The following is a 27407-nucleotide window of genomic DNA, read 5'->3' as shown; positions in this document are numbered from 1 at the left end:
ATTTCGGCCCGTCGTTTCAAAGGTGCTGGATGGACGTCAGCATCTTGAACGCTGAATTGTATGGAGATAGCGGCAGTTTCTGGCTCAACGCTCGGCGGCTAAAATCTGCAGGCGATTTGATGGTGAAATCCACGAGGGGTCCAAGGCAGGGGGGTGCAGAATGGATCGAAGGGCCAATCCGCGAATAGCTGCAGCCAACCGGCCTTGTCGCCGGACATGCAGAGTCCACCGCGGATTTTACACTTCCGCCCAACTCCGGTTCCGTACCAGCAGGATATTCTTGGAGCGAAAATCTAAAACTTCATCTCCGGCGTCTGCGAGTTGAACTGCGTAAAGTTCGGGGCGTTCTCTGGATCTGACCCACGGGCGGGATACCCGCCCAAGGAACGGTCTAATTTAAACTGGAGAACCGTCGTATTGATCCTCGACAGAAACGGAGGGCGCTTGAAATGGGGGACGCCTCGTGTCGGCTTTTAAGGGGCCCGCTGGGCTGCTGTTCTATGCTTGGGAGCGTCTGCGGATTATTATGCTTTGCTTTTTCCTTCGTTAACGTAGTTAGCGATCCATATTTTCCCCGATCTGCACGTTTGACACTCATCGTATCTGTGAGGTCTGGAGTGCGCTGCCCCACCTCGAGGCACTCTGTAACTGCGGCGCCTGTTTGGACTTGGCCCTTTGAAACCTACCTTCATCCCACCGGCCGACGCCGACCTCATCCTCCTGTGATCTCCTGGAAAGAGCTGGTAAACAATTTGTGCACGAAAGATAACTAGTTAACAACGACTTATTCTCCTCCTCTGTTCACCCCGCTGCAGAACGCGGTGCGCTTGCCAACCACACGGCGGCTATTTTTGGATCTACTCCCCTCAGGGATTGAAAGGCGGGGAACAGATCACAGGTCAGTCAATGCTGGGGCATCTCCCTGAAGAAAGATTGCTCCAACAATCCAGCTTACACGCGTCTTCGCAGCTCCCGGTGTTGGAAAGTAGCACAGTCGAGGGTAAAAGCTTGGATTAAACTGAAGCTAGTCTTGGGCATCAGGTACGAAGCTGTTCGATCTTGTGTTACTTTCATGGCCACCTTTCCAGGATGGCTCCTTTGTTCCAAAGTGAGAACTGTGTCACTGCAGGAGAGCAGTGCCAATTTTTGAAGTTCTTTTGGGTGGTGGGGTATATACCGAGTTGCTTGACTGACAGCGTCTCCGCACCAGGTTTTAGCATCCTTCACGTTCGGCTCCATCGATTGACAGACATTCCTCTTCCATCCTCCTCATATTCCTTTGTCTGACTTGTCTCTGGGTCAACTGCCCATTCCGAACTCTTAATGCCCTGTGATCTGTTCACGCTTCCAGTGCCTTCCGTCTCATCTCTCCCTTCGACCGGGTGGGAACATATTGCATAACAACAATCCTTCACAGTTTACCAAAGAAACTGCACTCTAAAGCAATATAAGCCTGGTTTTTACAACTGGAAAATAGGTGGCACCACATATAGATATCTGCAATCTATTTGGCAGAGGAGAAGGAATAGTAAGGTTTGGAGGGGCAGTCTGTCATCTAACATTATAACGTGAGTTTCCTTTGAAAGCATGTTAAGCTTGTATATTTTTATCACATGTCTTCATAACTGGTTTCCCACTTGGTGTTTATTTAATTGATGACCTCTTACCTATTTGTTTCCTTTCCTTGCTTTTCTGCGCTTTTCGTATTTGGTCCTGAACTGAAGATCTGATGCAACTGTGTCAATTGCTCAATGACTGCGTTGGCCGCGCCTGGGAGCTTTTTATAGCTCCCTGCGCTCACCTTTCACTTTCCAGTGTAAACCCAACTCCCATTTACTCTGCCCCAAATGTTTTGGGGATCCTGCTTTACTGGCCTTTCTTCAGAAGTTTTGGCTCTCTTCGCTTCGTTCAGCGATCAATCGATAAGAGACTGAGCGGTTAATCAGACTACAGGTCGAGAACCGAACGCAATGGTTCAGCCAGGGGCCCAAGGGGGTTCGAGAAAAATCTCCTTTAATGTGTCGGACCAATATGATATCCAAGATGTCATTGGCGAGGGAGCTTATGGTGTAGTCTGGTAAGTGGAGTTGCTCTATGCGCCGTCCTTGAGTGTAGATCTAACTGAAAACCAGCTCTGCCTTGCACAAACCATCCGGACAAAAGGTCGCAATCAAAAAGATCACACCTTTCGACCATTCTATGTTCTGCTTGAGGACATTGCGTGAAATGAAGCTGCTTCGATATTTCAACCATGAGAACATTATTTCCATTTTGGATATCCAGAAGCCTAGAAATTATGAGAGTTTCACAGAAGTCTATCTCATTCAAGTATGGTATCCCGTTTTTGCCGTTAATGTTAAAACTAATGTTTGCCATTAGGAGCTCATGGAGACTGATATGCACCGTGTTATTCGCACTCAAGACCTTTCAGATGACCATTGCCAATATTTCATCTACCAAACACTTCGCGCTCTGAAGGCTATGCATTCCGCAAATGTCCTTCATCGTGACTTGAAGCCATCCAACTTGCTCTTGAACGCGAATTGCGACCTGAAGGTCTGCGACTTTGGGCTTGCGCGTTCCGCTGCTTCCACGGATGATAATTCTGGATTTATGACAGAATATGTTGCCACTCGGTGGTATCGCGCTCCGGAGATTATGTTGACTTTCAAAGAGTACACTAAAGCTATAGATGTTTGGAGTGTTGGCTGTATTTTGGCTGAAATGCTGAGCGGAAAGCCATTGTTTCCGGGCAAGGATTGTAAGTCTATCCGCAGCATAAGTGATACTTTCAATGCTAACGGTGCTGTCTCAGATCATCATCAACTGACTCTGATTCTTGATGTCTTGGGAACACCAACCATGGAGGATTACTATGGTATCAAGTCTCGCCGTGCTCGAGAATATATCCGATCGTTGCCTTTCAAAAAGAAAATTCCCCTGAAGGCGTTATTCCCAAAGACATCCGACCTCGCCTTAGACCTTCTTGAGAAGCTTCTCGCGTTTAATCCGGTCAAGCGTATTACTGTCGAAGAAGCCCTTCGCCACCCATACCTTGAACCATATCACGATCCAGATGATGAGCCCACCGCGGAACCTATCCCTGAAGAGTTTTTTGACTTTGATAAGAATAAGGATTCGTTGAGCAAGGAGCAGCTTAAAGGTAACAGTCAGTAGCTGTCTTTTTTGATCACCACTAATCGTTTTTAGTCCTTATCTACGAAGAAATTATGCGATAAATCTGAAAAGCTGGCATCACTGAGCTATGTTTTTGAGGTAAGAGATCGGGTTACAACAAAGTGTATACCCAGGCGCACTGCATGACGATGACATTCCAGTCACGTACATGCCAGAATGGCTTAATATCCCTTTGGATTTCTTTGTGTCAGTTTCAAAATAGGCTGGCTGAGCTTTTCTTAGAGACGTGACTGATTTGATACCTCCTTCATACTTGCTGCATTGATGCCCTTGATGTGAATAAAGGTGTTTGTACATGGGTCTTAAATAACATATTTTTCCATATGACTTGGTTTATGAATGTTCTTGGTTTGTGACAATGAGGTCTCTTGTGGATGCAAATGTTCGTAACCAGCCTGCTTCCCTCAATTCAAAGAGTGTGAGATGTGTGGGTATCCCACATAGTAGCTAATTTGATCTATTGTGCACCACGGCGGTCAATTACGCAGTACACACGCAAATACGAATTATATCTCCTGAAAATCTCAGTGAACTGATGAAGCTACTGTACGCTCTCCCTGACTGAGTCACCAAAGCTAACCCTATACATTCGACTTTCAACTCCTCTTTACTATAACCCTCTCAATACCCTCCCCTACCCCTTCTGGAGACGGCTTCTCCGCACATACATCGGGATCAACACCAAAATTAAAGCGTAGATGGTCCCTTGTCGTGGGGCCGATGGTGGCTATGTAGCAATTCTTGCGCTGTTGATGTTTCTTCGTGTATGTCTGGGACATTCCGCTCGCTTTTAAGGTGCTTTGATCATGCTTCCCAAGTATGTCCACCATGGCGTCGCAACCCGTAGGGGAAAACACGACGACCCAAATCGGCGGCCGAGACATTTGATTTCCCTCATCCGGATTAGTAGCCCCTTCAGTGCTGCCGACGCTCGCATCAAGCTCATCCAGTATAGATGCAAAATTTTCCCTGAACGATTCCATCACGCCTGTTTTGTAGACTATCAACTCGTCGATCTGAATCCTCTCGTTGGGTGGAAGGTCAGGAGACATCAAAGTCTTGGGAATGATGTCGCGATGCGTTTCACCCACGAGAAAGAGGAGAGGAAGTTTTCCACTCCGGTCCTGAACCGCTTCTGCGCTGCCGTATGTTATCTGATTCCGCTCAAGGCCGTTATAGTGCTCGAGTATAAGTGGTGCGAGGATTTCACCCGTCCCTGCATCTTCACCTACCAACGTTGCGTGTGGAAGATGGGTTTGTCGCAGAGTATTCAGCGAGCGGTAGGTAGCTGGTCCGATGGTGTAGAGCGCGAGATCGCGAGATGCTTCGCTGGCTATGTCTTCTAAATAAATTGCAGAGTCAGTCCTCGCCAGGAATTTCCAAAATGCACCCAAGACTAAGATCAAGATAGGTGAGAGGAGAAATAGATCACACTCACGGTTAACCTCCTCTGCAATCATCCTACTGAACCCCTCCACAGCCCTCTGACTCGTAAATACCAAGCCGCCATATTTCCACTTTAGCGACCCGGAAATAAATAAGTCTTTCACTTTTGATAAATTCTGATAATCGAATACATGCTCTAACACAGGAACGAATATAGGTTTGTAGCTATATCTTCTCGTGGAGGAAGAGAAGTACTCTTCATATCCATCGCGCGGGGTTGATTTGGTTTTGAGCAAAAGGACCGGGATGGAATCCTCATCGGGCTTCTTGGAAGTGGAAAAGCTAGCGTCATCTGTCATTGCTACATGAAGATTAAGCGTAGGAGAGATATCAATGGGATATCAGACACTATCTGTTCTTGAAAAGGTTTGGAGGAATTGGCATGTCTGACTACTAAATATAAGAACGTCATCGCTATTTTGCGAACAACTGACGACTCGACCCTTCCGGTGGCACCTAATTGAGATTTACGGTATGCAGAATGGAAATAAGAACATGATAGAACAGATAATGAAATCGGTTGTGTCTAGGTATGTATATACAATGTCTGTAAACCGAAATAATTTATTGGTCATCCAGCACGTGGAGATATTTCTTCTCCTCCAATCGCTCCCGTTCCGAGGCTGGCGGAAGGTCCGAGTACTTGTCGCTTCTGTACCCTCGCTGAAAAGGAGAATTAGTCCATGCCCCGAATGTGCGATTTTACACAATTATACTTACCAGGTAATGGAAGGTGAGGTTGGAGAGCTCCGCTGGTTCAATTCCTAGGTCCTTGAATGTCTTTGCATTAGGATCGATTTCCTGATCGAGGAACTCCCTTTCGACTTCATCGGCAGAGATTGTTGGCCACCAAATCAGCCTATTAAGCCAATAGGCGGCGGGCTTCAACATAGCTTTTGGAACATTGATACGGCGGCGAGTCTTGATAATTTCACGGTCAACGATTTCCGAGATCTCTGCGGTAGAGTAGTTGGTGGGCCCGTAGAGCTCAAACGTTTGGGATGCGGTCCATTCCTCAAGAAGCATACGCTCCAAGGCATGAGCGACATCAATCGCCTAGAATTGTAAGCATTGTATCGGCCAGCGAAACATAAGTACTCGCAAAACTTACATGAACAGGCCAATATCTCTCCTGCATGTGATTGGAGGTGAAAATGTTAGTGATCCCGGCAAGTTTGTGGAGCAATCTGTCCTCAAATCCAAACATCGGAGCTGGGCGGACAATGGTAGTTTCTGGGAAGATTTCGCGGGCGGCATTTTCACCTTGCGCCTATACCCTGGAGTCAATGATGCAGTACATCGAGTATATGTTCAATCAACACAAACCTTGGTACGGAAGAATTCGGATGGAGAGTTCAGGTCAGCATTGTAGGACGAAACGTGGATATAACGATCGACGTCATATTTTGCAACAGACTCCGCTATTCTTTCGGTGCCTTCAACATGGACATCTTCGAGTGTAAAGTTCCTAGGACGGGTTAGCTTTTGTTGAATGAAGCTGGAAATATGATGCTACTTTGGCGTACTTTGTTGGGTAGTCTCGTCCAACTAGATTGTACACAACATCTGAATGGCGCACACTCTCTTCAATTGATTGTGTGTTTCGCAGGTCGTATTCCTGGCTTGGACGTCAGAATCCCCTCCCGAAAAGAACCGCATCCTGGTCTTAAATCCTCACCATAAAGACAACGCGCCCAAGGTCGCCAGTAACTTTGAGGTGACGTTTTGCCATCTCCTCCCGGTAAGGAACAATGACCGTGCATCCTTGCCTGGCTGTACATCTGGTTAGCTACGATCCATAAGTTCATGGACCAGCCTCCCTACCTAGTCTGTTGACGATATAACGGCCCAAGAAACCCGTAGCACCGAAGACAGTAGCAGTATGACCTAGAAATCCGTTGAGCTCGTACACTAATGACGCCGCTATTCTGATTGATCAATTACCTCCAAGCGATGACCTACCAGTCAAATATGCTAGTTAGCACCAATGCGTTTCTCTGAGGAGGAAAGGATTAGGGAATTGAGACCTACCGTCCACCCTGCACTTTTATAATTGGAGTTCCTGTCCGAGTAATAAAAACATCTTGTACATTTCGTTTTTGGGTATACGGCTGCAGACGAGAGGACGAAGTGGGAGAAGGGCGGAAGGCTTTCGAGCCAAGTGCGCCTTGCACGGCGCGGCACTTCTGCATTGTTTCCCAGCTATACAATCATCAAAGATGATAATTCAGATGGGACAGAATGTCAGTTCAAACGAAGTCAATTGACCGAACAGCGGGTTAATTGGCCGTCCCAGTCCGGAGATGATGTTGAACTTCGACAACCGGCTGTTTGTGGTCTTGAACTGACTTAATGCCCGCGAATCTCCACAAGCAACGCTATTCCCAATCAGGGAACATACTAAACCCAGATGAGGTTAGATCAGAACTGAGGCTCTAGCCACTTCTCTGTGGCGTTCACCAGAACGCCGATATCAACCTCTGATGGTTGACCCCAGGCCACAGAGAGTGAGAGCAAGTTTCAACCGAGCGTATTGGGACAGGCAAGGTTCCGTTAGCGGCATATATCCCAATGGGCATATTTTTAAATGCGCTATGCTCCGTACCTTTGTGGCTCTTCAGACCACTCTCCCGTCACTATTATGTTTACGTTTGAGCTGGAGCTACGGAGTACTCCATATCATATTCCATAGCCATCGGAAATCGGAAAGACAACTAATGGGAAGATAAATTAAGCATTAAAAGGTACTGCTTCAGAGGATCACGAAACTTTCAGATATCAGTTTAACTTTCCCATCATGCTCATTTCACACAACCCGTTGACCGTAAGAGGAAAATCCAACACTCCATTTACATAAATTAGCAATCCTAACAAAATGATATTGCTCCTTCATCAGTTCCCCAAGTTGATCCGTGAAAAGGGGTTCACTGGCTTGTCATAGGGACTCGAGGATGCATAATCTGATAAACGTGTTATTTCTGCCAGTTCATTCGGCCACTGGATTTCCTCCTAAAGTACAAATCGTCCCATCATGAGACTCCCACCGGAGCTCAAGCGAACCACCCCCACACAGCGCCAGTCATTTCTTTCAAAGAAAAGCGTCAGAGAGGACCACATCTCGAACCGACTAGACAGCTATGACTTGACTTACTTGAGCTACCGCCCGAGAGAGATTGGCAATCGCCTTCTTTACGGGCCTTGCATTTTGCAAGGACTGGCTCTTTGCAATCCTTTCCTGCGTAGATCCTAAGCTCTTTCGGCTTGAGCCCACCATGAGCGGTAATCTTATACGGTCCTTTACCCGCAACAGGGCCAAAGCAACCCTTGTTCGCGTCGCCGGTGTCGGTGCTGCGTCCACTGGCCGTGCTCAAGCTGATATAGCCTGCCGAGGCAAAAGAGCTTAAGAGGAGAATTGCAACTGAGCTGAACTTCATGATAACTTTGGTATTATGTTAAAATAAAATAGTGTATATTTTCCGGGGATGTGTTTGGGATTGCTGGTTCGAGTTGAACACGAGACAAAAACAACTTAACCCGTGGAACCAGCCTCCTCTTATATCCATGCCTGAACGATCTCGGACTCACAGCTTACAATACCAGCCAGGCTTTGAGGAAGAGAAAGTAGCGTTGGAGCTGATAATGTGTCCCACTGCAATAGCTGGGAAGGATGTAATTGCATGCGTTGTTACTCAAATTTGGCACAGGCTTCCTAATCAGGACATTGAATACCTAATTTTCCTCAGCTAGTGTCCTGTTCGGTCACTAACAGAACATCTAACTACTTGTTCTAGCCTTAGATGGGAACTCGGATCTGCACTGACAACAATAGCATAACAGATCCCAACCCGCATTCATCAACGGGAGTGGCTGGTCGCATTTCGTTTTGATCTGGGGAGGCGTTTGCGCCGAAAGTTCGTAGCTGCTACCCCAATGATTCAGTTAGCATTGGTCTCAGCTTTCCGCTGATCTTCGTCTGGCATCTATGGTTTTTCGTGCATCATGTACTGTGATGCGCAGACGGCACCCTAGAAAACTAGAATGCAGATCCTATATTGCGTTAAGCGTATTAGGTTGTTCGAATGCGACTCAAAATCTGTGAGATAGAAGCCAACATAAGGAAATATTCAAGGGAAATAATTAAGACACTGCAGTCTTTGGATGAGCTTGCGCATCCCAGAGGGGTGATGCAGAGCCAGACGTGCGGCATAAAGTGCGCGCAACATACCATTGGTTCTGCGCTCCGTTTACATGACATGATTAAGTGAGGATCATCCGTCCGCAAGTTGCATTAGAAGTATTTCAAATCAACCTGGCGGAGCAAATCGCGGCGGTGATCAACTCCACGGTCAATCGCGACTTGAGGACGTGTCGTTCGGCACCACCGAGATCCACGGGATGTCTTAGTCAGCAAGGCGGGCGAGCTTGCTGGTTACGGGAGACTGAAGCGACCTTTCGAGCTTGGCATCCATCACCACCCATCACCACCATCACTGCCAACCTCAGTGGCCTGGTAAAAACCAGCTGTTAACCTATACAACCATCTCGCAGACTTGCCTGTCGCTCCAATCGGACCCTCTGCTTGTCTTGCTTTTTATGGGATAGGGCTTTATTTTAACCTTTATAATCGTACTCAGCTCAGCCGTACCTTAACCTCCTTCCGCCGCTATGCAGGCCGACAAGATTCCCGAGTTCCTGACCGAGCAGCGCGAGCTCGCTCCCGACGAATCCCAAGCCCTATTCCTAGAATTCGAAGACTTTTGGGAACGAAAGCTATGGCATCAACTGACCAACGCGTTGATAACATATTTCTCTCTGTCAGAGAGTGCACCGCAGAGACTACCCATGTTCAAAAATTTCATTCTTATTTTTGCAGATAAAATCAACCAGTTGAAATTCGTGTCTCTGGGGTTAATGGCATCGACGCAGTGTAAAGGTATTTAATGATCCCTCTTGCGAGGAGCACGGCGAAGAGCGGTGCTGACCCGGAGCTTGACTAGATGATGGGGAACGTCTAGCCTTCCTAACTGCGCTCGCGGATAAGGTCAACAAGCCTGGGTCGCAGGATGCTTATGTCTACGCCATGGCAGACGTTGCTGCCGTTAAGTTACGACTCGAGGACTTTGAGGGTTCGCGGAAAGATCTTGATGCATCGCAGGCGGTGTTAGACTCTTTTGATTCTGTCGAGAATGTTGTACATGCAGCGTTCTATAAAGTGAACGCTGATTATTACCATGTACGTGGCTGTGACTACCTCTGTCCCGTGTTTGTCTAACTGTTGGCTTTGCTCTAGGCGAAAATGGAGTTCGCATCCTACTACAAGAACGCCCTCCTCTACCTCGCCTGTATCGACATAGTTGAGCTCACACCGACAGAGCGTGCTGCTAGAGCATATGACCTTAGCATAGCTGCACTCGTATCTGACACGATTTACAACTTTGGCGAACTCTTACTCCATCCAATTCTCGAATCACTCAAAGAAACGCAACATTCGTGGCTCCGCGAGCTTCTCTTTGCTTTCAACCGTGGTGACTTGACAGCCTATGATGTTCTAGCAGGAAACATTAGCAAAAATCCCCTCCTCGAACAGCACAAAGTTTTTCTATATCAGAAAATATCCCTCTCAGCCCTAACAGAAATGATATTCCGTCGACCACCCCATGATCGGACTGTCACATTCGCAGCGATGTCGGAAGAAACCAAGGTTCAGCCGAACGAGATCGAGCATCTGATTATGAAAGCCTTAAGTTTGGGCCTACTGAAGGGCTCGATTGACCAGGTTGCACAAATTGCGAGAATCAACTGGGTACAACCGAAGGTTTTGGATATGAAGCAAATTGAGGGAATGAGGAATCGGCTGAAGGAATGGGATGCTGGCGTCAACCAGCTTGGTCACTGGATCGAGGGAGTTGGGAAGGATGTTTGGGTTGCGTAAACCAATTTAATTTTATTTGTTACATATCGTCCTGGGTTCAAGAGCAGGGCAGGTATTGTGGGAATTTAGCGTGTGCCCGTTTCTACCATGATCCATTTTTAGAAAGCTCCTGGTGTAAAATTAGAATGCTAGTCATACAGGTTAGCAAGCCTAAGTTTAGAGAATCGGTAGCAGGGTTCTCCAACGGATCCTTGTAGACGGGATCCGGTGAGATACTTCATTGACATGTCCCTACTATCCATATCAGGGCGTCGCAGGTAGAAATCTCCATCCGCGGTTTGCCAACCCATGGGCATTGAGGAATCTTCCTGGTCATCACATCTTAAAAACTGTGTGTTCCACTGAAGTCAACAATGCTGAAATACTACCGAAGGCTTCGAATGCAAAATATCATCATCATTGCAAGTAGAATATAATACAAGCGATAATAGGTATATAGAACTAAAAGTACAGCACTTCCTGAAGTTATGACTATCCAAACAGGCAAGCCTCTTTTTCTAGAAGAGCGTGTTTTTGTTCAAACTCCATCAACTTTTTCGAATTCGACCTTGCCATCTCGTCGAACAGAAGCAACAGACTGGCCCACAGTTTTCATTCCGTCATCTTTGGCAGGTGGGGGCGATTGCTTTTCAAGTCGTGCCTCAACGGTTTCTGTAGCTTCCCTGGTAACACCTGGTTGAGTGCTCGCAATCTCATTCACTTCACGGGCCGTCAGAGACTCGGCTATTCGCGATGCTCGCGACTGAATGAGAACGGTTGCTGGTCCTTCAAATTGTAAGAACAACTAGACGACAGTTAATTTCAACGCCGCGGCTAGATAATTAGATAATGGGAAGCTTTACCCTATCCCCCCAGATAGTTCTCCTCGCCCACGTCCGAACAGTGTGGAAAATCCTCATAGTGGCTTTCCATGTGTCCGAATCGGCCAAGTTTCTTAGGAAATTAGATTTCATCAATAAAGTGCCTAGCCCAAGCTTCGGAATCTGGAACTTTAGAGAAGTTGATTTGAACCGAAACGGGCGCGGCCAGTGAGAATTTATGGTGTATGCGACGACATTGCTGGAATCCCAATTAGACGGGGTTCAACCACGGATCCGACGGCCGACTAGGCTTACCTAGGATGGGCAATATATCGTTCCCCAGCTCTCAGATTAATTGAATAGACCTGACCTTTCCCCACGACCGCTAACAGGCCACGTCCAGTCACCTTTGAACTACCCCAATGAACCAAACTCTTCCTAAGTCAGCTTCTATAGAACCGTAGAAAGGAGCCTCCAAGCGCACGTACTAGCTCTCTGTTGAGTGTTGGTTTCACGGTTAATGCGTGTCCAGTCCACGAAAGCAAAGCATCGCGTTGTGTAATCATCCAATCCACTGTACCATCCAGTTGAACAACAGCAAATGAAGTTATTGGGGATCGGACGGAAATAAGGGCATTAACAGGACTGGCGGAGGATATCTAACGTCATGAAAACGGGTTAGAACAGTCCCTCTTCCACGGTGGGTTTCCACGAATAACAACCTTTTGATATAGGAATGGCATGCGCAGTGCAGCTCGTCGGAGAGGCTCAAGTAGCCTGAGGGTAGAAACAACCTTAGGAATTGATCAGAAAGCATCACATGAGGATATTTAGAGACTTGTAAGGTACATTTTCTGATTTCCCTGTTAGCCCGACAAGCGTACCGCGTCTTGTATATAGGTTCTGGGACGCGGAGAGAGAAACGGAGAGGAGAGAATAGGGCGAGCCAAGGACTTCGAAGCTGGCGTCTTTGGATATATATTAGCAATCAATAAAATTACCATTGGAGACTATGCACAAACCCGGGGACGTCACAGAACTTGGAGTCGACGCGGCCGGAAGATAGCTCGCATTAACAGTGTTTGATTCAACTGAGGGCACGGGTTGGATGGATATGCGTCTTCGCTCTGAAACGGTCTTCCCAATGGGGCGCCATTTTCCATACTTCCAGGCGGAAGGCCTAAAGCCTCTCCTGACCAGGTAGTTCATGGGTTCCATACAATTCTCATTTGCTTTCTCTGGCCGTTATTCAAATCAAGTAAACAGTATTTTCCGTCCAGCTTTTGGGAGGATGGAGTTGGAAGCAAACAGAACAAACATGGGCGGACATGGCGGCGGATCAGATAAGCAAGTCCCCGTCGCAGATCGAAAAGCCGTCAGCTTGCGGGATCACAGTGACGAGACGGAGTCGGTCGGGCTATGTCCGATTCATGATTCATTCTTCCGGATCCATAGCTGAGGTATTATTTTCAAAGTTTTTGCTACATTTCTTGCTTGACTTTGACAATTGACACTGCAGTCTCCCGCACACCATTCATCACCACCGCGGACATTTTGAGGCTTCCGCACGTCATGATGCCCCGATAGGGTGGATTCGCAAAGGAAGTCCTTTACAGCTGGAGCAAGAGGTCAAGTCTTTTTCAAGATGTTGCTCCGAGCAGCGCGATTTGGATGCTGCTTCTCATCCCCTCATCCTCCGACATCCCGCACCCCTCACTTTAAGCTATTTCGCCAAACACATATACGCCCTGGAGGTCAAACGAGGATATTTACAACGCAAGGCTCTGCACTGAACAAGCAGAATAGTGGTGAGAAGGTTACAACTTCGAGTATAGCCGCACAGAACGCTTCACGACATGCGGCTACACCGGAGAACAAGGCCCCTAAACCGGAAAATACGAAACCAGACCTCTTCGGCGAGGCTACAGTGACTAGACAAGCTCAGAGAAAGGCAGATTGGGCCATCATGAGAGAAATGACAAAATATCTATGGCCTAAAGTAAGGGTGTTGTCCGGCGTATTTTCTCCGTTTCTCTATTGATTGGGCAATTCTAGGATGATTGGGGAACTAAGCTCCGTGTGGGCGTTGCTCTTTCACTCTTAATCGGAGGCAAGGTGTGTTTGGTACATATTCTACCTTTTTCTAGGGCATCATTTGGCTTATCATGTCACAGATCTTGAACGTCAACGTACCTTTTTACTTTAAACAGATTGTGGACTCCATGAATATCGATTTTGCAGCGCTTGGAGGCACTGCCTGGACCGTTGCGGGCTCCATGATCGTGGCTTGTATGCGTACCCTGACCTATCGACGTATTACCAAACCGAATCTGATGAGAAAACTATCACAGATGGCGCAACGAGGATAGGCGCAACATTGTTCCAGGAGCTTCGAAATGCCGTATTTGCTGGGGTAGCACAAAAGGCTATCAGGAGGGTTGCGCGGAATGTATTCGACCACTTGCTGCGCTTGGACCTTACTTTCCACTTGAGCCGACAAACGGGAGGCCTCACCCGCGCCATAGATAGGGGTACGAAAGGAATTAGCTTTTTACTCACTTCGATGGTATTCCACGTGTTTCCTACTGCCCTAGAGATATCCATGGTGTGCGGAATATTGGTATGTACTGATCCACATATTTACAGCGTTCTATACAATGCTAACAGGGGCAGAGCTACCAATATGGGCCCAAGTTCGCGGCAATTACAGCGGCGACCATGGTCGCATATTCGGCGTTCACAATCACAACTACGGCATGGCGAACGAAGTTTCGGAAACAGGCGAATGCTGCTGATAATCGAGGGGCAACAGTTGCAGTTGATTCTTTAATCAACTATGAGGCTGTAAAATATTTCAACAACGAACCCTTCGAAGTCTCCCGATATGATAAAGCTCTGAAGGCATACGAAAATGCGTCGATTAAAGTCACTACTTCTCTAGCGTTCCTTAATTCTGGTCAGAACATGATCTTTTCAAGTGCACTTGCAGCGATGATGTATTTTGGTGCTGACGGAGTTGCAACTGGCTCATTAACAGTGGGAGACCTCGTGATGATTAATCAGCTTGTATTCCAGCTCTCTGTTCCCTTGAACTTCCTTGGTTCAGTATATCGAGAACTTAGGCAATCATTGTTGGATATGGGGACACTTTTCAACCTCCAAAAGGTTAACGTCACGATAAAGGAGTTGCCCAATGCGAAGCCGCTGCAGCTTCGACAGGGCGGAGAAATAAGATTTGAGAATGTCACGTTCGGTTATCATCCAGATCGAACCGTCTTGAAGAATGTCAGCTTTACCATCCCTGCGGGCGAAAAGTTCGCTATCGTTGGCCCGAGTGGATGTGGTAAATCGACTATTTTACGGCTGCTTTTCCGGTTTTACGATGTGCAGGGAGGTCGAATTTTGATCGATGGGCAAGATATACGCGATGTCACGCTTGATAGTCTGAGGAAATCCATAGGTGTCGTACCGCAAGACACCCCACTTTTCAACAATACCATTGAGCACAATATCCGCTATGGTCGAATTGATGCAACGCCGGAGGAGGTACGAAAGGCCGCGCAACGAGCACATATTCATGAGTTGATTGAGCGCCTACCGGCTGGTTATAACACCCCGGTTGGCGAACGTGGCATGATGATATCTGGAGGAGAAAAGCAGAGACTTGCTATATCTCGCTTGATTTTGAAAGACCCGCCACTACTGTTCTTTGATGAAGCGGTCGGTCTCATTCTCGTTCTAACAGAAGGTTCTTTAACTGATCGTGGTATTCATTTTTAGACATCCGCACTCGATACATACACAGAGCAAGCGCTGCTTCAAAATATTAACAGCATTCTCAAGGATCAAGCGCGAACCAGCGTTTTCGTCGCGCACCGGTTGCGTACGATCTACGACAGCGACCGAATCCTAGTCCTAAAGGACGGCCACGTCGCTGAGATCGGAAACCATACCGAGCTTCTAGAAAAGGGAGGTGTATATTCAGACCTCTGGAAAGGTATGCCTTCCCTCCCCTTACAACGCTCCGTGCACACATATGCTAAGTTGACCGGTTACAGCGCAAGAAACGTCGCTCGCGCAGGACCCTGAGCGTGAGCGAGAAATCGAGATCGAAGAGCTCGAAGTAGAAAAGAGATTGGAACAGCCGGATCGGGTCAAGGACTCTTCATCACAACCACAGCCACCGCAGGATCCACCGATTCCACATTGATTGTAGCAGACAATCAGCACCATTATACCCATTGCATGTATGTATCTGTGTTATACATACATACATACATATACATACATACCAACAAACGAAAAGTTTCGATGCATGTGATATGCATTTTGCATGGTTCTGGATATAGAGGTTTATTTCCGGGTTTGATATAATGATTCAGGGATTCCTGGTGAAAAATAATGTGTCGCCAAACGGTGAATGTATGCATAACAGACTAAATTCCCCACGGCCTGTAGAACAGTCTTTGGCAACAAGCGCGGCCAAATGCCCCGCTTGACTCCAGTTGAGTGGGATCGAATGCCTTCCACCCCGCAACCCGCCAAAGTTTATGAAGCGAGCGGCCATACGGAGTAGTTATCTAAAAAGGACAACAGGTTGGGTTTTCGGATCCAAGACCAAAAAGAAAAAAAAAGACGAGACTCCGTTCTATCGGCTGTGCTCGGAGGACGAGGAATGGAGTTCTAGGCGGGTTTGCGACAAGGGGTCAGCCCCGGGAACACTGCTCAGGAACAGGGTTTTTATTGGTGGGTTTTCATTGGATTTTCTCGAACGCGGTTCGCACGGACTGGTAGGGCTGCAACGCGATGCCCAATCACGGAACACACATCCTCACAGCCATGTTGTCAGGACAGTGACAATAATGGCGACTTGATGCGCTCAGGAGCAAAGTGAGAGCGCTGCTACCAGCACCTCGTCCACAGCGTGATTGAGTTCGCCTCGGTTTTGCCGCCGCGATTCTCGGCGTGAAAATAAACTTCCAGCCGGATCCTCCAGCCTAGCCCGATATGTCTAAGCGTCGCGTGTTTCCACCCACTTAGGTAAGCTGCTATTAGCTAAGCTTTCCGCCCGTCCCTTTTCCTCGCCAGGCCATCCCTCCCTTCGCCAGCCCATTCTCTCTCGCTCGCCCTGACAGCCGACCACAAGCTGGGCCTTCGTTCCCCTCGTTCTTTGATTTTCCATTCGTTCGTTCATTCTTTCAGAGAAACCATCTGTCCGTTCATTGTTGTTTAAATCCAGTCTTCGCTCTTCCTTGCTTCTGTTGTATAACACCAACGTCGCGCTGCGGCTGAATCGAATCATCAGCTCACAAACACCCTGCACTTCGCCCGCAAACCATTGCCATTCGCCTTTCAGATTCAGCGTTCATTAGTTTGATGGTTGTCTCGATCAATTAGAACCCCGGAGCCACCGATATCCTGTGCGCAAACGACCCTCCCTAGAAATCCCCCCAGAGACTGGTTCATTTTTGATCGTGAGCCACTCAATTGCATTACCCGTCGGGGTAAAAAGGAATGCCTTTTTCATAGTCAAGCGGGGAAGCCAAAGAATATCCAACGAGGTACCTTGTGGGAGTCCGATGCACCGACTGTCATCCAACTCCAACCAACTTACATACACATTTCGCACGACGGAGAGCACTCCACAACGGACCAGTTGTAGCCCTTTGCTCAACGAGGAAATAAAAGCCATACCAATACCTACGATCGCTTCCACCCTCAACGTCGTTCCAATCCTTAGTCCACAAAAATGAACCTCCTCGATAAACTGCATGCTAGTATGTCAAACACATTTTCGTGCAATTTCCTGACTCTGAAAAGAATGGACTCGCTCTTTTGTCCTAACCCCTCTTTGTCACGCAGAACTTGAACTCTACCGCCTTGAGCAGCGGTATGCCCGACGCAAACATCGGAGCACATTTACCACAGGAGCCACTTACGTTGACGGCGAATATGTTTACGCCAACAGCACTGGCTCGTCACCCTACTCCTCCACGGCGACTGTGTCCAAGAATTATACCGGTTCCGGGTGGAGATCATCCTCCAGCAAATTCCGATGGAGGTGACACCTGCAAAACGACCAACGATTAAAAGGTAACGTCGACCTTTGAGCAAACGAGCGACATATATATATTCAACCTCCGGATATATCGGACACGTCAAGCTTTATCGAGGAGCAATGAACAAATGTTAAAACAAAATATTTTATAAGGATCCCCATTTTTTTGGTAATTCGACTGTGACGCCTATACGGACCTTTCTTTTTTTTTTCGTTTTTGGCCGTGTTTATAACACATTTATGGATAAATTTGTAATTTGGATTTACTTTCAGCATGCATGTTATTGTACGTGGATGTAACTTCATGTATATATGTTCTCCTGACGATATATGGGCTTGAAAAATATACTGCATTCTTTGCTTATGCTGCAACCTGGACCATGGATTTATCACACCGTTTTTAACATTAACTCCTTTGACTGCGGAATTATCAACAGGGTATTCAGCATCCATATGCGACCTCTAAAAATTTCACTCGGGGAAAGTCGTATGTGTGTCCCGGTCCATCCTGGGGCGACATACAACCACTTTGCCCACCCCAAATTTCACTTCTTCAGCTTCCTCTGCCCGATACTACTCAGCCGACCAAAATTCCCCAGCGATGATCTTGCCTTATGTCCAGCCCCTTTCTGCGGCGCACCCGTTTCACCCGAACGAGCACCAGCTCCGCCACCGGACGCCTCATTCTTCTCCCTTCCACTGTTTGAATCGGCCAGAGCGGCAGAAGCCAATCCCACAGCCATAGAGGAAGGGTATTTTTCTGACTCAAATTCTCGCTGGCCCAATCCCCGTGATCGTCTCGATCTTTCTTGCACTATCTTGAATTTATCCAATAGATCGACCCACCGGATTACACTTTCTTCTCGTTTGAGTCTGCCCGTGGGTCGTTCGTAGCTTAACGGTGTAGAAGAACCGCCAATTCCAGGACTATCAAGGTTGTGAGTCGAAGAAAGAAAAAAGGAAAAAAACACACATTCCAGTGCCATGGGAGGAACAAGATATTATGTTGGATTGGGATACGTACGTCCTGGGAACAGTATGGAACAAACCAATATTGCTCACACTATTGAGGCGGTTTTTCAAAGCGGCAAAGGCCGAGCTTTGTGGCAAAAGCATAAGCACCCCGTAGAGGCATTTGTAAAGATATGGATACTTTTCGGGCTCGAGAAGTTGAAGTCTAAGGTCTAAACGGTACCATGAGTTAGAGTTCCACATGTAGAAGCCAAATTAATGCTATAAGGAACTTACATGTGAAGACTGGTGACTCTAGAAGTTGAACAAGCTTGTCGATTTGGATAAGCATGTTGACTGTCATCTCCAATTCAGCGCTGCAACAAATTGTCAGTGAGAGAGCTAAAATTAGACTAAATCACTCCCATAGGAACTTACAAGATTTGAAGAAGGTGGTAAGCTTGCTCGTAAGCCTGGGCTAATAAGCAGAGCGAGAACGTTGACACGGCATTGTGGCACCATGACCTGAATAAAGCCATGAAAAGCGTTTGCCCCTCCTAGTGCATCTTGAGCTAGAGCACGAGATAGAAGATAAAATGACGAACCTTGCTTTCCAGATTTCTTAATCGTTTTCTGAGGTCTGCCAGTTCAGGTGCTGTAATGAGGTTGTTATTTAGATTCTGGACCATAATGCTGGCGAATTCAATGTCCTTGAAGCTATTAGCATGGATATATTGCCTTCAACAAAATAAAGCTTACTTCTTCCTTTTCTAGACAATCTGCAAGAGTCCTATAGATGCGCTCGGGGCTAAGATTCATACAAAGTTGCCTGATGATAAGGTTGCCGCGAATTTCGAGAAGCTTTCGATCTGTAGAAAAGAGCTGCAATAAATTCACCATGAAAGAGGTAAAATAGCTATCTTCGCTATTCCTTGAAATTTGGGAGAGGAGCTGAAGGTCACGCGTCACCACAGCCTCAGCAGGGTCCGAGAGGGTTTTGAGTAATGCTGGGAACGTTCCATCGTGGAATGCTAGAACCTTTCGAGGAGCCTTCCTGTGCAACATTATCAGCCATGTAAGGGCAGCCACCCTGGTCGCTTCGTTCTCATTGAGAAATTGGAGGGTTAACGCATTCACTGCTGCTGCATAATCGAGATCTGCTGCTGGCTGGGGTTGGGCCTGCTGTTCGGTACTTTGTGGGGTTATTTCCGTTGACTGAGGACGCGAGGGTCGTTGTCCTGGTGTGGAACTTGGAAGTTTCCCCATGGGATTTGATCCTCTACGTTCATTTGAGTCCTTAGAGTTCGTTGTTGAAGTTCGAGGAGGCGGCGTTAATCGACTATCATTAGTGGGTTCCTCCGGTAAAGAGACAATGTACTGCATAAGAGAGTTGTTCACACGGCTTGCAGCCTGGCATACTTGTTCTGATCCACTTGACAGTGCAGGTAGGACTTGTGAAAGTAGCCGCGGAACAAATTGGAGGATGTCTTCGGGACTTATTTCGAAAAAGCTATCAATCCAGCGTAGTGCCGTCAACTGAATCTCCTCGTCTATTGGAAACATAAGCACGCATTCAATTTGACATGATATGAAAAAGAGGGAGTCCAACGTATACCAAAAGCAGTGTCAACAAACCCAACTAAAATCTCCAGGATTTTGGGATGGTCGACATGAATGTCTTGTCCAGGAACCCAGTCACCATAGACATTGATAGTCTGATCATCATTCACTGTCCCGGACTCTGAATCCGCAATCGCATTTTCACTCGGCTCATTTATATCGCTCCGTTCAGAACTCACACTCATGCTGTCACTTGACATCGAATCTTTGGACTGGCCGGTATCACGATCACGTCGACTCTCGGCGATTCCCTTTTTAATTCGAGCGATCTTCTTAATTTCCCCAAGAAACCGTTCAAGTAGCCCCTGGGTGGCAGTGTGAACATCCCCATTAGGATCGTTAAGGAATTTAAATAAGCCTGCCAAAAACGCTGGCAGATAGGTAACAAGCTCCAAATCAGGTATTGTATCAAGCAAGGTTAGCCAAGAAACCAAAAAATTGCGTGTGAATGGACTGTTGACATGGATTCGTTCTCTGAGGAGAGGAATGAATCTTGCCAGCGAGAACGCTGTTGGAGGTTCCAAGAGCTCCTCCTCGTTCTCATCCTGATCCTTGGGAGATGCCTCCAGCACCGAAACGTAGGAAGCAGCGGAATCAGCTACAATGTCTTTGACTAGGCGATCCAGAAGCTCAGCACCGTTCTTCACAGATAATTCTGAGTCCGAAGCCAGCTACATTCCCAAAAGGTAGGGAGTTAGTTTCGTTACTACCAAACCACCAAAGGCACGACACCCACTTTGCATAAAGCATCAAATATATCATTGAAATATAGTAATATCTCTCCCTTCGCCACTTTCGCAATGTTGTACATGCTCTCGCAGGCGTAGTATCTGACGCGAGCATCCTGGCAGGTAAAACAGGCGAGAACTGGAGGAACGATAGACGTAAGGTAGGGTGCAACTTCCTCCTACCCTCTCTGTTAGTTTCATTGCATTTCAATATATATACTCTGCATGATAAATTGAAACTCACTGATCCCAACGCAATAGCCGCTGCAGCTAACCCTATCAACCCCCCATTTCTCGCGTGAGGCTGATGAACGGCGTAGGCATAGTCGCGGCATAGCTGATCGATTATTCCTCTAATTCTAACATGATCTCCCTTTGCGACGGCTTCTCGAATCACTCTTTCGAGCCTGTATTTGGCGTCAGTCTGGTCATCGCCGGATTGTAGCGTTGATGGTAGCTCTCACTCTAAGGCACCCTGTTTCCTCTTGTCATAAAGCTTGTCATTTAAGAGTCGCTGGATAGCTGGATCCACATAAATCGCAGTTGCCATTGTCTAGAAAAAAACATCGCACTGCTTTAATTATCCGCACAGTTCATTATGATCGACGGGATGTCTGCCGCGGGCCTTCAGGAGCAGTGCGAATGCCGATTGAGCTATCGATCAAACAAGCTCTGGAATTAGGTTTGGACTTAGGAAGGTCAGGAAGAAGCAGGTCAGCATGCACCAATCATTACCATTTGGGCATAAGACCCTCATGTGAACTCCTATCAAGGTGATGATGCGGTCTTGCGGCTTCTTGTGGCCGATTCGAGTTAAATGCCGAGCAGAAAAAGCTCTCAGGCGCACCGACGAGGCTCGCGTGTTTAGGCGGGGTGACGTAACCAGAATAGCTCAGCTGTTATTTCCGGGGAAACTTTTTGCATCAGCCCCTTCTCACTGCCGGTGGACACTATTATTTCTAGAAGAGTTACGCTCCCATTCAGGCAAAAGGGTTCTCCATATGGCCTAGATCAGCTCGACCGACGAGAGCCCACAATCTAGCTGAGAGACTACTAAAAGAATGTGCATGTATGCCATTTACTCTAAATTCTAACTTGGACAATGCCTGAAAAAGGCAGAAATCAATGGCTGATATATTGGAATACAGCGCTGACATCTTTCTCGGATGTCTCTTGTCTCAATAGTAGATCCTGAATCTTACTCATTGGACCTTTGTCCCCATTGTTGACAAGGTGATTCCAGCTGCTCGTGTCGCCGTAAAGCATGGCTGGAGCTTTGATGAACTGCGTTCCATCGGGACGACATCGTTTACACTTAAATGTATCATGGGTATCGCTGGTGGTTCCAGGCTTAAACTGAAACAGCTCTCGCAAAGAGTCCAAGCTGAAATGGCGCTCGACATCTTCGGCGGAATCCACAACACACGACGATAGCAATTGCTTGTGGGACTGCCTCTGGAAAATCTTCTCCTCGATGCTTCCTGTGGCGATAAACCGGTATACAAAACAATCTTTCTTCTGACCATCACGCCAAACTCGAGCAAGAGCCTGCTGATCTGCCGCAGGGTTCCAATCCGGATCGAACAAGACAAGACGGTTAGCTCCGACCAAGTTGATGCCACAACCTCCAGCTTTACTACTAAGCAAAAACACAAATTCCTCGCCATCAGGATCGTTGAACCTGTCAACTAATTTCTGCCGCTTTTTGACGGTCATCGTACCATCAAGCCGCAAACTTCCATACCCGCGTGACCGACACAGTTTCTCAAAAAGGTCCAAAGTCTGTGTGTAGTTGCTAATCAAAACGATTTTGTCATTTGTATCTTGGCGGATGCGTGCCAACATACGATCCAACACCATCATTTTACCTGAATACCATGATTTGACATCACGGTCGCGACCTCGACCTTCTGGCGGGACATAATCATCAGGGAAAAGCTGTTCGCTTCCGGGAAGGTCCGCGGACAAGTTCAAGAGATCCGGATGGTTGCAGAGTTTTTTCAAAATGCCAATAGCTTTCAGCGGCTGGCTTCCCTTACCCCGCAGTAAACTTTTGATATCAGGGCTCTGAATGAAATGATTATATAGGTCCATCTGAAACGGTGCCAAGTTGCAAAAGACAACATGCTCATACTTGACCGGCAAATATTTGGAGAGGATGTCGTTTGATCTCCGAATGATGAATTTATTCACGATCCCAAGAAGTTCCGCCAAGCATTCGTCACCTTTTTTTCTCTCCTCTTCTGTTCCGTCGGCGTCCCTACCCCGGAGAATAGGCATTTCAAATCGCTTATGGAATTCACTCCTGCTCCCAAGCACGCCAGGGTTGGTGAAATTCAGGAGAGAATAGTACTCGGAGAGGTCGTTCTGGATTGGTGTTCCGGAAAGGAGGACGCGGCGCGCCACATTTAGACCGTTCAATGCGGTAAATGTTTGGCTCTCTCCGTTTTTCAAGCGGTGGCCCTCATCACATAGAAGAAGGCCAATTGGGGTCTCCTTCAGCTCCCCTACATTAAGTCTCAAAGTCTCATAGGACACTATCAGAACAGGTCGGACCACTTGTCGTCCGGAGGCAATAGCCCATTGTCGAAGTTGTGATGTGAGTTCCGCTTTCGAAGCTTTGCCGTCAATTACAAATGGATTGACAGCATCCTTTCCGAGCCATTTCACTAATTCATTGGCCCAATTTCCCACAAGGGTTGCTGGACAGGCGATTACAACTTTTTGAACAGTTGGCTTACCAGCTTCGGGCGACTGCTTAAGGAGAGTCCACAGCAACGTTATGCATTGTAACTGAATACTGTTAGCAACGCTAGGAATGGTGAAGCAAGTTTCGCATACCGTTTTCCCGAGACCCATTTCATCAGCCATGATGCAACCATTTGCGTTTGGATCGATTAATCCGGTCGTACAGCGGTATAGAAACTGAAGTCGTTAATATGTCGTCACATGAAAGGCAAAAGCTGCATTACGTACCTTAACGCCTTCGACTTGATGTGGCCGAAGGACTTTAGCAAGCCTGGGGTCGATAACTACCGGAACTTTTGGTCGTTCCTCGACATTCTTTTTTATACCCAAAATCTCAGCTAGGCTCTTGTGGACAAGAGGCTCATTCAACTTAGGTTTAGCTGCTTCCTCGTTTTGCTTTTGTTCAGTTTCGGGCTTGAATTCCGGCTTCTCGTCCACAGTAGGGTCGTAAAGGACAATAGCAAACTCTCCACACGGATCATGGAGAGGTTTCACAACGAAGGTGGCACCCCTTCTCATTCCCAAGAGCGGTGCCGGGCGTCCAGGGTCATAGCTCGTTGAATTCTTATCAATCAGTGGTATTGAAAAGCGTTGCTTAAACGCAATTTCCTTGTCCTTAACCTTATAGATAGGAAACTTATTGACGTCACGATTGGAAAGCGGTGTGCGCTCTTCACTTATCCATGCCTGTTCCTCACCATCTTGACCATTGCCGCCCGCTTCTGTATAGTCGACCTTCCTTCGCTTCCTCAGAGGTTTGTCCGACGCTCGAGTCCTTGTTGCCGAACCGGGGCATTTGAAAGGCTTGGTAAGTTTTTCAAGCGACGTGTCTGCTCCTCCGTATATGCGAGAAGGCTTCGACAAGGTCTTGCTTCCAGGAGCAGACGGTTTTGGACGGTGCCTAAAACGTTGTCAACAGCCATAGAGGAGTATAGCGGTATGAATACCTTACATTTAATCTAGCAACTGCTGCAGGCTTTGTCAATATTATCACAGTTAGTGAAAAACTCCAAGCGTTTTCCTTTTCAAAATGGCGTGAATCATGGGCGATGAAGAGTGACCGGGGCGCGCCTGTGGTGTTTATGATGGCGCGTCGATCAGGCGGTCGCCAAATAGCCACGAAATCACATGATTAACTAACTAGCTCGTTCCCAGACGAGTCGTCGGAGCCCCGCTGACTTTCCTCGGTCCACCAGTTTGCCCCGCCAAGGCGGAGAGCTTACCGGCTTCTACGGAGCACGAGGATTTCGTTGGCAATGACACGAATTCGGCTGCTCTTGGGTCCCTGGATGGCCAATCAAGCCCTATGTCCGCAGATTTCTGGGCTGGCTACCTGAGCGGAGCCATTGGTATCATCATCGGCAACCCTTTGGATATTATCAAGGTCCGCCTTCAGGCTTCACATACTACCCCAGCGAATGCGATAACCCCGCCAAATCCTATAAGGGGCCAATTTGAGGGCACCAGCTCCCTTGTCAGAGGTTAGGCCCGCCCAAAGAACGTAAAAGTACTGTTTCGACTTATCACTATTCTCAACAGGCGCTGCGGCCCCGATTCTTGGATATGGAGCTCTTAACGCCCTTCTATTCGTTGCGTATAACCGGACTTTGATGTATTTATCGCCAACGACGACCGACCCAACAAACCCGCAAGGTGTGCCGTTGTCTCAGATTTGGCTTGCAGGCGCAATAGGAGGACTTGCAAGCTGGACAATATCTTCTCCAACTGAGCTCGTCAAATGTCGTGCGCAACTCAGCAGCCATCAGTCTGTTTCCTCCTGGACCGTTGCAAAGGATATCTTACGCAAGTCAGGCCCAAAAGGTCTTTATTTCGGGGGCCTAGTTACAAGTATTCGTGACTCTGTGGGATACGGCTTTTAGTGCGTTTGCCTCCGTTCTAGAAAGCTATCGAGTTCCGTCCGATTGACCGCCAACTTATTCTTTAGTTTTTGGTCTTACGAACTCTGCAAGCGATTGATGGACTCCAGAGGGCCAAGTTCGCAACAAGAAGCCATCAGTATTTTATTGTGCGGTGGAATTGCAGGTGTTGTAACATGGGCATCTGTTTTTCCACTTGATGTAATTAAAACGAGGCTTCAGGCTCAATCTCTTCCAGGAGCTCGTTTGGGTAGCATCCTTCCGGATAAACAGCCACTGCTGGCCAGTGCATCCCACTCTCAGACCCCCACGACTGGCCGGGTATTGAATTCGGTTGAGATAGCCAGGCAAGCATACCGCTCCGAGGGCCTGAGCATTTTCTACCGAGGGCTTGGAGTGTGTAGTATTCGAGCGTTTATCGTGAACGCTGTGCAGGTATGAAGCTTGACGAGCACTTGAATCTCCATCATGCGCTGACTATCCTAGTGGGCGACTTACGAGTGGATCATGAAAGCCTTCGAACAATCCCGTGATCTACCTCAAATTTTAGAGAAAATTTAGGCTTCATTAACTACTCTATACCAGTATAAATCATATTAAAATATAGATTAAAATCTAGGTCGGAGAGATCGCGGCCACCGTTCGTGAAGGTTGGTATCCGTATCTCCAATGATTTTAACCATACGCATCATCCTAGTTGGTGGATCCACATTTCCAAGTGACTTTCTTGGGCTCGTGAGGGCTAAGCTAGCTGTAGTCTGTATGACTTTGGACATTGACAACGTCCGCCGATGGGGATTCCGTGGGATTGGAGGCGCTTCCCAGAACCCGTCTCGAAACGACAACGCCAACATATATCATCCAGCGACTCTACTGTACCTGTGCTGATCTGATGGCGCATTAGGGGCCATTCTTGTAAGTCAAACGGCAACATTTTCAACCCTCGTTTGACTCGGTAATCTGCATCGCATCTCCATCACCACGCTTCCCGTTATCACTCGTCAATCCGACCGCCGCTTCGGCTAGTTTCTGTGTATGTGGTTCTTCTTTCAATAGACGAATTCTAGCCATATGATTAGCATCCCATCGTGCAAAGACTCCATCCGGAGATCCGATCGTTTTTTACCTTCGTTTGTGGTTTTTGCCTTTCCGGTGTGCTGTTAAATTGTACTCGCTCTCAAACCATTTTGAACATTCAACGCAGTAATATTGACCTAAACCGGGCAAGTCTTCCACATCTTTTGTCTCTTTATATAACTCTAGATGCCTCGCTGAGTCGATGTCATTGCGGACCTGGTCGTAGTCCCTGTAGAGTAATTAGCATTAGCTGAAATCCGGGCGCGCGTTGGAGTTCACCTTGTTCGCCGTTTAGTTTTCGATCGTCTGATGGCACCCATTCTTGCTCCTAAGCCTGGCCTTTATTTCTTCTGTATTGTAGGTTCCGGGCACTCCGCAGATCCTTTTCGTCTTTCCATGAATCGATTACTCCGTACGGGGACACTATCGATAACAAAATTTGGCCCCGGATCAAAGTTACGCCGTCCCAGTTGAATTTGCAGGTGCCCACTTGCTAAACCTTCTTCCCAAACCCCTTCAAAGGGAACCTTTACAGCTAGGACTCTTCACTCCCGACGATTCATTCCCTGATTCAAAATGTAATGGAAAAGAGTGCGATATAAAGCAGTTAAAAATATACATGCCAAACCAAATTTCAGCATAAAAAGCACATGTATCCATAGCAAAAACATCTACAAAAAACTACCCATTATCACCGTCCCTTTACCACTTTCAGATGGCCTTTGGCAAGTCACCGGGTCACTCTGTCAGTCGATGAATCTTTATACGGATCCACAGGGCGATGTCCCTTCTGCTTAGAATCCGCACTTTAGGAGAGCCGGGTCACCCCTTTGGTGGAATTAGACGGCCAGCAATTCTTCCCTCGTCTTTTTACTCGGCGGAATCTGAAAGCCAGTGAAGATGTAGATGCACACAACCGCATACTCCATCAATAGCCCCATGACAACGTACGGTGCAGTGTCTCCGAGTAAT

General features: G+C 47.4%; 11 protein-coding genes across 11 annotated transcripts; 5 read left to right on the top strand and 6 right to left on the bottom strand.

Moving 5' to 3' along the window:
* Window positions 1-649: 649 nt before the first annotated feature.
* Window positions 650-3177, top strand: PMK1 (MAP kinase Pmk1; the record flags this gene model as incomplete). The annotated part of the gene is made up of 7 exons (XM_003065499.2): window positions 650-898; window positions 970-1041; window positions 1211-1568; window positions 1947-2077; window positions 2133-2328; window positions 2380-2761; window positions 2816-3177. Exons 4-7 carry the CDS (start codon window positions 1971-1973, stop codon window positions 3175-3177), a joined length of 1047 nt encoding a protein of 348 aa, XP_003065545.2. The 5' UTR covers window positions 650-898; window positions 970-1041; window positions 1211-1568; window positions 1947-1970.
* A 437-nt stretch (window positions 3178-3614) lies between these two features.
* Window positions 3615-4943, bottom strand: D8B26_001502 (uncharacterized protein; the record flags this gene model as incomplete). The annotated part of the gene is made up of 2 exons (XM_003065498.2): window positions 3615-4540; window positions 4637-4943. The coding sequence occupies 2 exons, from the start codon at window positions 4941-4943 to the stop codon at window positions 3795-3797; spliced, it is 1053 nt and encodes a 350-aa protein (XP_003065544.1). The 3' UTR covers window positions 3615-3794.
* A 205-nt stretch (window positions 4944-5148) lies between these two features.
* NUO40 (NADH-ubiquinone oxidoreductase 40 kDa subunit) lies at window positions 5149-6957 on the bottom strand. The gene is made up of 9 exons (XM_003065497.2): window positions 6676-6957; window positions 6589-6602; window positions 6469-6531; window positions 6323-6417; window positions 6171-6262; window positions 5971-6112; window positions 5756-5914; window positions 5365-5700; window positions 5149-5307 (listed from the first exon to the last, which is right to left on the bottom strand). The coding sequence occupies exons 1-9, from the start codon at window positions 6834-6836 to the stop codon at window positions 5209-5211; spliced, it is 1161 nt and encodes a 386-aa protein (XP_003065543.1). The 5' UTR covers window positions 6837-6957; the 3' UTR covers window positions 5149-5208.
* Window positions 6958-9154: 2197 nt separating this feature from the next.
* On the top strand, window positions 9155-10576 carry RPN9 (26S proteasome regulatory subunit; the record flags this gene model as incomplete). The annotated part of the gene is made up of 3 exons (XM_003065496.2): window positions 9155-9577; window positions 9642-9877; window positions 9935-10576. The coding sequence occupies exons 1-3, from the start codon at window positions 9310-9312 to the stop codon at window positions 10574-10576; spliced, it is 1146 nt and encodes a 381-aa protein (XP_003065542.1). The 5' UTR covers window positions 9155-9309.
* A 430-nt stretch (window positions 10577-11006) lies between these two features.
* AIM24 (Altered inheritance of mitochondria protein 24, mitochondrial) lies at window positions 11007-12634 on the bottom strand. The gene is made up of 7 exons (XM_066123554.1): window positions 12399-12634; window positions 12226-12344; window positions 12099-12170; window positions 11865-12035; window positions 11692-11810; window positions 11419-11635; window positions 11007-11360 (listed from the first exon to the last, which is right to left on the bottom strand). Exons 1-7 carry the CDS (start codon window positions 12592-12594, stop codon window positions 11094-11096), a joined length of 1161 nt encoding a protein of 386 aa, XP_065979628.1. The 5' UTR covers window positions 12595-12634; the 3' UTR covers window positions 11007-11093.
* Window positions 12635-12994: 360 nt separating this feature from the next.
* ATM1 (Iron-sulfur clusters transporter atm1, mitochondrial) lies at window positions 12995-15620 on the top strand. Its single transcript, XM_003065494.2, has 7 exons — window positions 12995-13375; window positions 13432-13491; window positions 13551-13665; window positions 13728-13996; window positions 14050-15096; window positions 15157-15373; window positions 15435-15620. The coding sequence occupies exons 1-7, from the start codon at window positions 13022-13024 to the stop codon at window positions 15584-15586; spliced, it is 2214 nt and encodes a 737-aa protein (XP_003065540.2). The 5' UTR covers window positions 12995-13021; the 3' UTR covers window positions 15587-15620.
* A 1505-nt stretch (window positions 15621-17125) lies between these two features.
* On the top strand, window positions 17126-17441 carry D8B26_001497 (uncharacterized protein; the record flags this gene model as incomplete). The annotated part of the gene is made up of 2 exons (XM_066123553.1): window positions 17126-17153; window positions 17239-17441. 2 exons carry the CDS (start codon window positions 17126-17128, stop codon window positions 17439-17441), a joined length of 231 nt encoding a protein of 76 aa, XP_065979627.1.
* Window positions 17442-17795: 354 nt separating this feature from the next.
* D8B26_001496 (uncharacterized protein) lies at window positions 17796-21415 on the bottom strand. Its single transcript, XM_066123552.1, has 10 exons — window positions 21198-21415; window positions 20978-21140; window positions 20742-20912; window positions 20001-20676; window positions 19145-19935; window positions 18991-19095; window positions 18824-18942; window positions 18683-18762; window positions 18459-18618; window positions 17796-18361 (listed from the first exon to the last, which is right to left on the bottom strand). The coding sequence occupies exons 1-10, from the start codon at window positions 21281-21283 to the stop codon at window positions 17980-17982; spliced, it is 2733 nt and encodes a 910-aa protein (XP_065979626.1). The 5' UTR covers window positions 21284-21415; the 3' UTR covers window positions 17796-17979.
* Window positions 21416-21855: 440 nt separating this feature from the next.
* RAD54 (DNA-dependent ATPase protein rad54) lies at window positions 21856-24000 on the bottom strand (the record flags this gene model as incomplete). The annotated part of the gene is made up of 3 exons (XM_003065492.2): window positions 21856-23526; window positions 23575-23658; window positions 23710-24000. 3 exons carry the CDS (start codon window positions 23998-24000, stop codon window positions 21856-21858), a joined length of 2046 nt encoding a protein of 681 aa, XP_003065538.2.
* A 511-nt stretch (window positions 24001-24511) lies between these two features.
* Window positions 24512-25961, top strand: D8B26_001494 (uncharacterized protein; the record flags this gene model as incomplete). The annotated part of the gene is made up of 5 exons (XM_003065491.2): window positions 24512-24516; window positions 24637-24962; window positions 25021-25360; window positions 25427-25793; window positions 25845-25961. 5 exons carry the CDS (start codon window positions 24512-24514, stop codon window positions 25917-25919), a joined length of 1113 nt encoding a protein of 370 aa, XP_003065537.2. The 3' UTR covers window positions 25920-25961.
* A 15-nt stretch (window positions 25962-25976) lies between these two features.
* BUD20 (Bud site selection protein 20) lies at window positions 25977-26837 on the bottom strand. Its single transcript, XM_003065490.2, has 3 exons — window positions 26715-26837; window positions 26485-26664; window positions 25977-26421 (listed from the first exon to the last, which is right to left on the bottom strand). The coding sequence occupies exons 1-3, from the start codon at window positions 26753-26755 to the stop codon at window positions 26295-26297; spliced, it is 348 nt and encodes a 115-aa protein (XP_003065536.1). The 5' UTR covers window positions 26756-26837; the 3' UTR covers window positions 25977-26294.
* Window positions 26838-27407: the final 570 nt, after the last annotated feature.

This window comes from Coccidioides posadasii, chromosome 1 (genome assembly GCF_018416015.2).
Source record: "Coccidioides posadasii str. Silveira chromosome 1, complete sequence".
NCBI lineage: Eukaryota > Fungi > Ascomycota > Eurotiomycetes > Onygenales > Onygenaceae > Coccidioides > Coccidioides posadasii.
This window is presented reverse-complemented; position numbering and strand designations above follow the sequence as displayed.